This window comes from Orycteropus afer, unplaced genomic scaffold, assembly GCF_000298275.1.
Source record: "Orycteropus afer afer isolate SDZICR_OR568_19922 unplaced genomic scaffold, OryAfe1.0 scaffold00011, whole genome shotgun sequence".
Lineage (NCBI taxonomy): Eukaryota > Metazoa > Chordata > Mammalia > Tubulidentata > Orycteropodidae > Orycteropus > Orycteropus afer.
Genome location: NW_006921598.1, coordinates 8,923,530 through 8,931,737, shown reverse-complemented (window position 1 = coordinate 8,931,737; position 8,208 = coordinate 8,923,530). Strand labels below are relative to the sequence as shown.

Sequence of the window (8,208 nt, the reverse complement as noted above, 5' to 3'; positions counted from 1 at the left end):
ATCTCTCCCATTTTATGCTTGTTTTTGCTTGTGTTACTGGTGTTTAGTTTGAGGGACTCTTGCCCATTTTTATTTAATCAAAAACTAAACTTGAAAATCCACTTAACTGGGAACATGTGAAGGAGCCTTGGTGGTACAGTGGTTAAAGCATTCGGCTGCTAGCTAAAAGGAGAAAGATGTGGTAGTCTGCTCCTATATAATTTTGCAGCTTTGGAAACCCAGGGGAACTTTGTCTTATGTCACTATGAGTCAGAATTGACTTAATGGCAATGGTTTTGGTTTTGATACATGTTTATATACTGAGATTGATAAATTTGGGCTATTGTCTACCCTTAGTCATTGTGAAACTTCTGTTTTTCTCTCAGGGTACTTTTATGTCTTTCAGATCAGGCTATGGTGTTACTGGTACATTGTATATTGAATGTTAGTAAAGCTTATTGTCTTTCTTGTGGAAGCTGCAGTCTAGAGCAGGGTTTCTCAGAGTGTGGATTTTGAACAGGATGCATCAGCATTACTTGGAGGGTACTGGTTCAAATGAAGATTTCTGGTGTCTACCCCATATTCTATTTAGCTGACTGAAGTTGACATTCACTGGCCAGTAGACTTATGTGATAATTGTGTAGTTTTGGTGCATGTATAACAGAAAAGAGAGCAGGTCCTAGGAATTGTTGCTATAAAAAGTACATATATTTTTTAAGATAAGAGATTTGAGCAAGTTTATATCCAAGGGGAAAGTGTTTCCTCTTAAAACCTTTTTGTTGAAGATATGTCACTGGTTTGAAAATTAAATAGTTTGAGTTTTATTTTAACATTTGTTTTATAATTTTTTATTAGGTAGAAATTAAAGGTGGAGCACATGATTATTACAATGTTCTTCCCAATAAGAGCCTATGGAAAGCTTATATGGAAAATGGGAAAAAGCTGGGAATAGAATTTATTTCAGAAGATGCAATGTTAAATGGCCCATCAGGTAATTAAATGCTTTTGTTATATATTGAGCTATATGAGGAGAAAATACCATCTTTGGTTAAATGGTTTTGTTTAATGACTGGGAGGCTAGTGGTAGGAAGGGGTTTAACCATTGATACCTTTAATGGTTAGGGGAAAGGAACTAACGAACTCTGCCATGAGTGCATGTCAAATGAGCAGATTTGTTTTTAGAAATAGATAACCCATTTTTTGCTCTGTATTTCAAGTATTTCTAGTGCTTAGATTTGTTTAGTTCTAATTTTTAAGTAAACTATCACAAAGGAAAATAGAATTTTAATTTTTTCTCTGTCCTCCCAGTAAGGTAAATACATAGTTTATCTGGGGCATTTTGAGTTTCTGAGGAATAAAGACAACTGTTAGACTTTAACTCATCAGTGTATTTTAGGGTTCCATTGAATTCTTTCCCTTTCAAAGGATATTATTACTAATATGTTTGCAAGTTAGAGCTATATCTTATAAAATGTAATAGTAGGTGTTGATGAAGTAGACTCAAAAGAGACTTGGTTATTACAGTGGGTGTCAATGTCATTCATTGAGATAAGGAGTTCAAGAGAAGGGACAGATTGGGGTATGTTGTTACTACTAGTTGCAGTCCAGTCATCTGTGACTCATAGTGACTTTGTGTATAATGGAACTAAATGTTGCTCAGACCTGTGCTATCCTCACAATTGTTGGTGTGTTTGAGCCCATTGTTACAGCCACTATTTCAATCCATCTCATTGAGGGTCTCCCTCTTTTTTGCTGACCCTTGGCTTTACCAAGTATAATGTCTTTCTCCAGTTGATCGGTCCCTACTGATGACTTGTGCAAAGTAAGCGAGATGAATTCTTAAAATCCTCACTTTTAAGGAACATTCTTTCTCCAAAACTGATTGGTTTATACTTCTGACAATCCATGGTACATTATTCATTATTCTTTGTCAACACCACAATTCGAATGCATTAATTCTTTGCCCTTCCTTTTCATTGTACAGTGTTCTGGTTACCTAGTGCCACTCTGACAAGAATATACCACAAATGGGATGGCTTGAACAAACAGGAGTTTATTCTTTTACAGTTCAGGAGGCTAGAAGTCCAAGTTTAAAGTGCCAGGCTCTAGGGGCTGGGTAAAAGCCCCTCAACTTTGAGGTCCAGCTCTGCCTCCTGTTCCCAGCCCACTGGAGCTAGAAGTGTTTCTGCAGTCAGACAGCTGCTGCCTGCCGAGACTGACAAACCCAAGGTTGACAAGTAAAAAGACAAAGTCTCGATGTTACCAAACCACACAGCAGGTCATTAATTCAAGTTCATTGTAAGTCCCAAGGTCGGCAGAGCATGGCAGCTGCTGAACCACGACATGTCTACATGCAGGGTCCAAGCATGTCATAAGCTAGAGACCATTCCCAAAGCTACTACTTATATACGGGAAGCAGACCACATATCCAGAGGCAGCTACTCAGCTGCTCACAGTTGATTCCACCATGGAGTTGATTACTAGTCTCATCATGGGGAATACTACATCCAGCTGCCCAGCCACTCAACCAGGCCCAGCCAAGTTGACACACAAACATAACCACCACATACAGCTTTCACGTGCATATGAGGTGATTGAAAATACCATGGCTTGGGTTAAACTAAAAAAAAACAAAAAAAAACTCACTGCTATCAAGTCGATTCCAACTTGTTGTGACCCCCATTGGGTTTCTGAGGAGGTAAATCCTTATGGAAGTAGATTGCCCCATCTTCCTTCCACAGAGCGCAACTGGTGGGTTTGAACCATTAACCTTCCAGTTAGTAGTCAAATGCCTTAGGCATTATGCCACCAGAGCTCCTTATGGTTTGGGTGAGCTGCACCTTAATCATGAAAGTGACAGCTTTGCTTTTCAAGATTTTAAAGAGTTCTTTTGCAGCAGTTTTGCCCAATGCAATATATCATTTGATTTCTCGTCTTACTTCCATGTTTGGGGTATAAATTGGTATAAATTATTTAGCATGTTAAATTTGAGATCCCTATAGGATTTCTAAAGGAGCTATGGTGGTGCCATGTAAGGCATTCAGCTGTTAACCAGGAGAATGGTGTTCGAACTCACCAGCTGCTCCACAGAAAAAGATGAAGTCTACTTCCATAAAGAGTCACAGTCTTGGAAACCCTGTGAGGGGTTGCTATGAGTTGGAATCAACTTGATGGCAGTGGGGGTTTTTTTGATTAAGGATTTCTGAGGCACTCTGGTGGTATAGTCACTAAGGCATTTGGCTGCTAACTAAAGGGTCAGCAGTTCGGGCCCACCAGCCACTCTGTGGAAGAAAGATGTGGCAGTCTGCTTTTATAAAGATGTACAGCCTTTGAAATCCTATGGGGTCAGAATTGACTTGAGGCAATGAGGGTTTTTGTTTTGTTTTTTCTCGAATTTCTGAGTTGTCCAATAGTCTGGTTGAGTCTGGAACCCCCAAAATATACATCTGTTGTTGTTAGGTGCCGTCGAGCCAATTCCAGCTCATGGTGACCCTGTGTATAGCAGAAGGAAACACTGCCCAGTCCTGCGTCATCCTCACAGTCCTTGCTGTGCTTGAACCCATTGTTGCAGCCTCTGTGATACATCTCATTGAGGGTCTTTCCCTTCTTTTCTGACCCTCCACTTAACTAAGCATGATACCCTTCTCCCGGAACTGGTCCCTTCTGATGACATGACCAAAACAGGTGAGAAGAAGTCTGACCATTCTCACTTCTAAGGAACATTCTGGCTGTACTTCCTCCAGGCTATATTTGTTCATTCTGGCTGTCCCTGTTATTTTCAGTATTCTTTGCCTACATCAAAATTTGAAGGCATCAGTTCTTCGGTCTTCCTATTCATTGTCCAGCTTTCATACCCATATACCCATAATATGAGGCATTTAAAAATACCGTGGTTTGGGTTAGATGCACTTTAGTCTTCACAGTGACATCTTGGCTCTTCAACACTTTGACAAGATCTTTTGCAGCAGATTTTCCCAGTGCAGTATGACATCTGATTTCTCGACTGCTGCTTCTATGGGTGTTGATGTGGATCCAAATAAAATGAAGTCTTTGACAACTTACCTCTTTTCTCCATTTATCACGATGTCACTTATTGGTCCAGTTGTGAGGATTTTTGTTTTCTTTATGTTGACATGTAATCCATATTGAAGATTGTAGTATTTGATATTCATCATTAAGTGCTTCAAGTCATCTTCACTTTCAGCAAGCAAGGTTGTGTCATCTGCAAATCACAGGTTGTTAATGAGTCTTCCTCTAGTCCTGATGCTGTGTTCTTCATATAGCCCAGCTTCTCTGATTATTTGCTCAGTGTATACAGATTGAATAAGTGTGATAAAAGGGTACAACCCTGATGCATGCCCTTTATTTTAAACCTGATTTTAAAAGATACGTCTAGGTTGGAGATTTAGGAGTTATCAGTATATGGGAGATAATTGAAGCTACACATGTTAGTGAGTTGCTGAAGTACATAGGTACATAGAGAGAAGAGGCCCAAAGGTGAAACACTGGAAATCACCAGCAGTTAAGCGATAGACAAAGGAAGGGATCAAGAGGAGGATATAGAGAATGGACCGAGAAAAAGCCAGATACCAGGAGAGAATGGCATCTCATGGAAGACAAGGAACTAGAAAATTTCTAGAAAGGAAGGAAGGATAAGTCATTTTAGGCACTATGGAGGTTGAATAAAATAAGCATGGTCTAGTATCCATTGTACTAACAATTAGAAACTCATAGATTGTCTTGAAGAAAATAGTTGAAGGCTGGTGGGACCAAATGCCAGACTTTACTTCTCTGCGTACTGATAGGTGAGATAGTGAAGATAGCAGAGGATGACTATTCTTTTCAAGAAGTTAGCTTTAAAGGAATATAGAAGAGGTGGATACCTGCTTGAGGGAGGCAGGGAAAAGAAAAGATCTTTGAAAGGAAGATCCTTAAGCAGATTGAAGGGGAAGAGCCATAGGGAGGGAGAAGTTGAAGATGTAAGTAGAGAAGGAAGTGACTGATAAAATAGAATTCTTGATGTCAGAAAGGATAGCATCTGAAACATGGATAGCAAGTTTAGCTGTGATTAGGATGATAGATACATATTCTGCTGAGATGGGTGTCAGGAGCCAAGGGTAAATGTAAATGCAAATGCAGGTAAGTGTTGTTGAGTAAAGAGGGCAGGGAATTCAGACACTTCCTTCCTGTGAAGGAGTTGGTAAGCATATGAGTAAGCTTTGAGGTGGTGGAGTGGAGGATTGAAAGAGAATAGCTACCTAGAGGGGTTGCCCAGGGACATCAAGAGTTTTTTTTGTTTTATCTTGCTTTTCCCTGAACCTCTTTGAGAGGTCAACTGAGGTTGAAGACCATGAATTTGTTGTCATGGTAATATCATGGTCAGGTACTTTTACCCTAGCAGGTTTCTGTAGTCTAACTTTAGGAGATAAAGGTGCAAGTTAGATCTCCCCAGGTTTGGGTTTTATAGATAATGGACAAAACAGTAGAATAAAGTGGCTATAATTTGACTGATTTGTAGGGACAGTGGTCTAGCTCTACAAGTAAGATCTTTAAATATGCAGCAAGGCCTTCATCTGTCTTGTATACTGCTCTACCATAATCACTGTATCTTCAGTGCCTGGAGCCATTTGTGGTGCAGTTAAGTGCTTAGTGAATTATTTCCTGAAGCAGTACATTTTCATGGAGGCCATGTTGCCTGGGTTCAAAGTCTGGCTTCAGCCTGGCTTTACCATTAACTAGTAGCTGTGAGACTGTGACAAGTTATTTATTATCTGTAATTCTTGGTTTCTTCATGTTACTGTACAATGGTAATTGTTCAAAATGTTAATGAGAATACACATGAAGTAGTCAACACTGTGTTTGCAGCATGGTAATTCTAGCTAAGTGTTAGCTGCTGTTTGTTACATATTATTTTGCTTTCTTTATTCCTTTACTGCTCATTCTTGTGTAGTCTAACTTTGCCTGGCATGTATTTAACACGCAGGAAGCATTCAATAAATACCTAATGAGTGAGTTCAATGCATTGTTTTTACTATTAGTTATTCAACAGATATTTGTCAGTCATGTGACAGGCCATATTCATGGTGATTTAAGATACAATTTTTGGTTTTATAGATCTTAATCATCTAGTTAATGACTAGTTAAACATTAGTCAAATAATCCAATAAATGGGAAACTAAATAAAACTGAAAAGTGCTATGAAGGAGTGTAATGTAGTCTATAAGAGCTTATGCTGGAGGAATTAACCTTACTAAGGAGGTGAAATAAAGAAGTTGAAGATGCTGTTTAAAAGTGAGTAGGAATTAAGTAGGTGAAGCGGGGGAGAAGGGTTCATGTACAAAAGATTTGGTTCAGGAGAGAACATGGTAAATGTGTAGAGTAGCTGGGCTATGGAAAGGTTAATGGAGGCAGACCACATAAGGCTTTTGTAGATCATGTGAAAATTGAAAAAAATACTGGCAGAGAGAGTAGATGATGCTAGCCAATTAGGAGACTATTAGTTTAGGCAAGAGATGATGATGGCTCAGACTGATTGGGAGCAAGTGTTCGTGATAAGAAAAGTGTATAATTCTGAAATATTTGGGAAGTATCATTGACAGGGAGTCCCTGGGTATTGCAGATAGTTAATGTGGTCCACTCTTAACAAAAAGATTAGAAGTTCAAGTCCATGCAGAGGCACCTCAGAAAGAAAGGTTTGATGATCTACTTCTGAAAAATCTGCTGTTGAAAACCCTTGGAGCACGGTTCTCTGACACACACAAGGTAGCTTTGAGTTAGAATTGGCTGGATGGCTGAGCTTAGAGAAGAGGACCAAATGTTGTAGAGGTGATGGAACAGGAAGATCATGAATTTGACTTTGGGTATGCTAAGTGTCATATTCCAAGCTAGCATTTGAATATACAGGTGTGGAGCTTATAGGAGACTGAGAATGAATTTGAGTTGATAATTTGAAACAGTAGATAATGGACAAAATCTAGAGAGAGACTATGGAGTCAGAAGAGAAAGGGACCTGGAATTGAATCTTGAGTAATATTTCATGGCCAGAGGAGGCGACACTCCAAAGAGACGGAAGACGGGGACATCACAGGCAGAAGGGAAACAGGCAAGTGCTGTGTTAGACAGGGAGAGAGGAAGGAATAGTTGACAGTGTGGAGTGCTATTGAGAGGGCAAGTATGATTAACATTGAAAAATAGCTATGGCATCTGGGGAGGGTAGGTCTTTAGCAACCTTCAGTGAGGGCTGCTGTGGTGACTGATGGAGATAGAAGAGGATTGTAGATTGAGGACTCCGTAGATGGTGAAGCAGTGAAAATAATGAGCAGCATATGGACAACTTTCCAAGAAGTTTGCTTCTCTAGATCTCCTCTAGCAGGGTATAGAACTATAACCAAGTATACAATTCTGGTTATCACTTCATAACTCAAAAATAATGATCAAATATACTTTTCTTTCTTTGTGTGTTCCAAGGATCTACTGATTTTGGAAATGTGACTTTTGTGGTTCCTGGAATTCATCCATATTTTTACATTGGCTCTAAAGCCCTGAATCATACCGAACAATATACTGAAGCTGCAGGTAAGTGTTACTAGAAGTGAATGTTTTGGTGTGTGCTTTCTCTAACAGCAGCTGCCTTTCTGACTGTTTAGTTTATCTTATTCTTACTTCATTACTTTGCAAACCTCAGAAAATACTATATTGTGGTGAGAAATTGGAGAGGTAAATTAAATATTGACAATGAACTTGGAAAATTAATGAATTAGTTTGTAATAAATATGGAGAATAATTTAATTTATTTTCTCTACCTTTTTAGGAGCACAAGAAGCTCAGTTCTACACTTTGCGTACAGCCAAAGCTCTGGCAATGACTGCGCTGGATGTTATCTTTAAACCAAAGTTGCTAGAAACTATCAGAGAGGACTTCAAATTGCAACTTCAAGAAGAAGAATTTTTAAATTCAGTAGAATAAAAGGAAGATTTAGGAGCCACTTAAGAATTATTAAGAAGTAATGATTGTTTCCTTTAATAATTTTTAATGAAGGAGGGCATGCTAGTTCTTTAATCATAAAGGAGTCAAATTCTTCTTAGCTGAAAAGTGAGGAAGTGATGTGTAGAAAACACATTACCACATATCTAAAATGAAAATTTTTACAAATATGTACTTGATAGAATTGTGATGTTTCAGAAACCAATACGTGATGGCATTTCTTAAATGCCCTGGATAATACGTGGT

The 8,208-nt window shown here is 38.8% G+C and overlaps 1 protein-coding gene across 1 annotated transcript in view; it reads left to right on the top strand.

Annotated features, from left to right (window-relative positions):
• PM20D2 (peptidase M20 domain containing 2) overlaps positions 1-7,944 on the top strand; it is a 15,573-nt gene extending 7,629 nt beyond the window's left edge. The window contains exons 4-7 of the mRNA XM_007951453.1: positions 386-405; positions 835-970; positions 7,447-7,554; positions 7,790-7,944. Coding sequence (XP_007949644.1) covers positions 386-405; positions 835-970; positions 7,447-7,554; positions 7,790-7,944 — 419 coding nt within the window. The remainder of the gene's footprint in view (positions 1-385; positions 406-834; positions 971-7,446; positions 7,555-7,789) is intronic.
• The last annotated feature ends 264 nt before the right edge of the window (positions 7,945-8,208 follow it).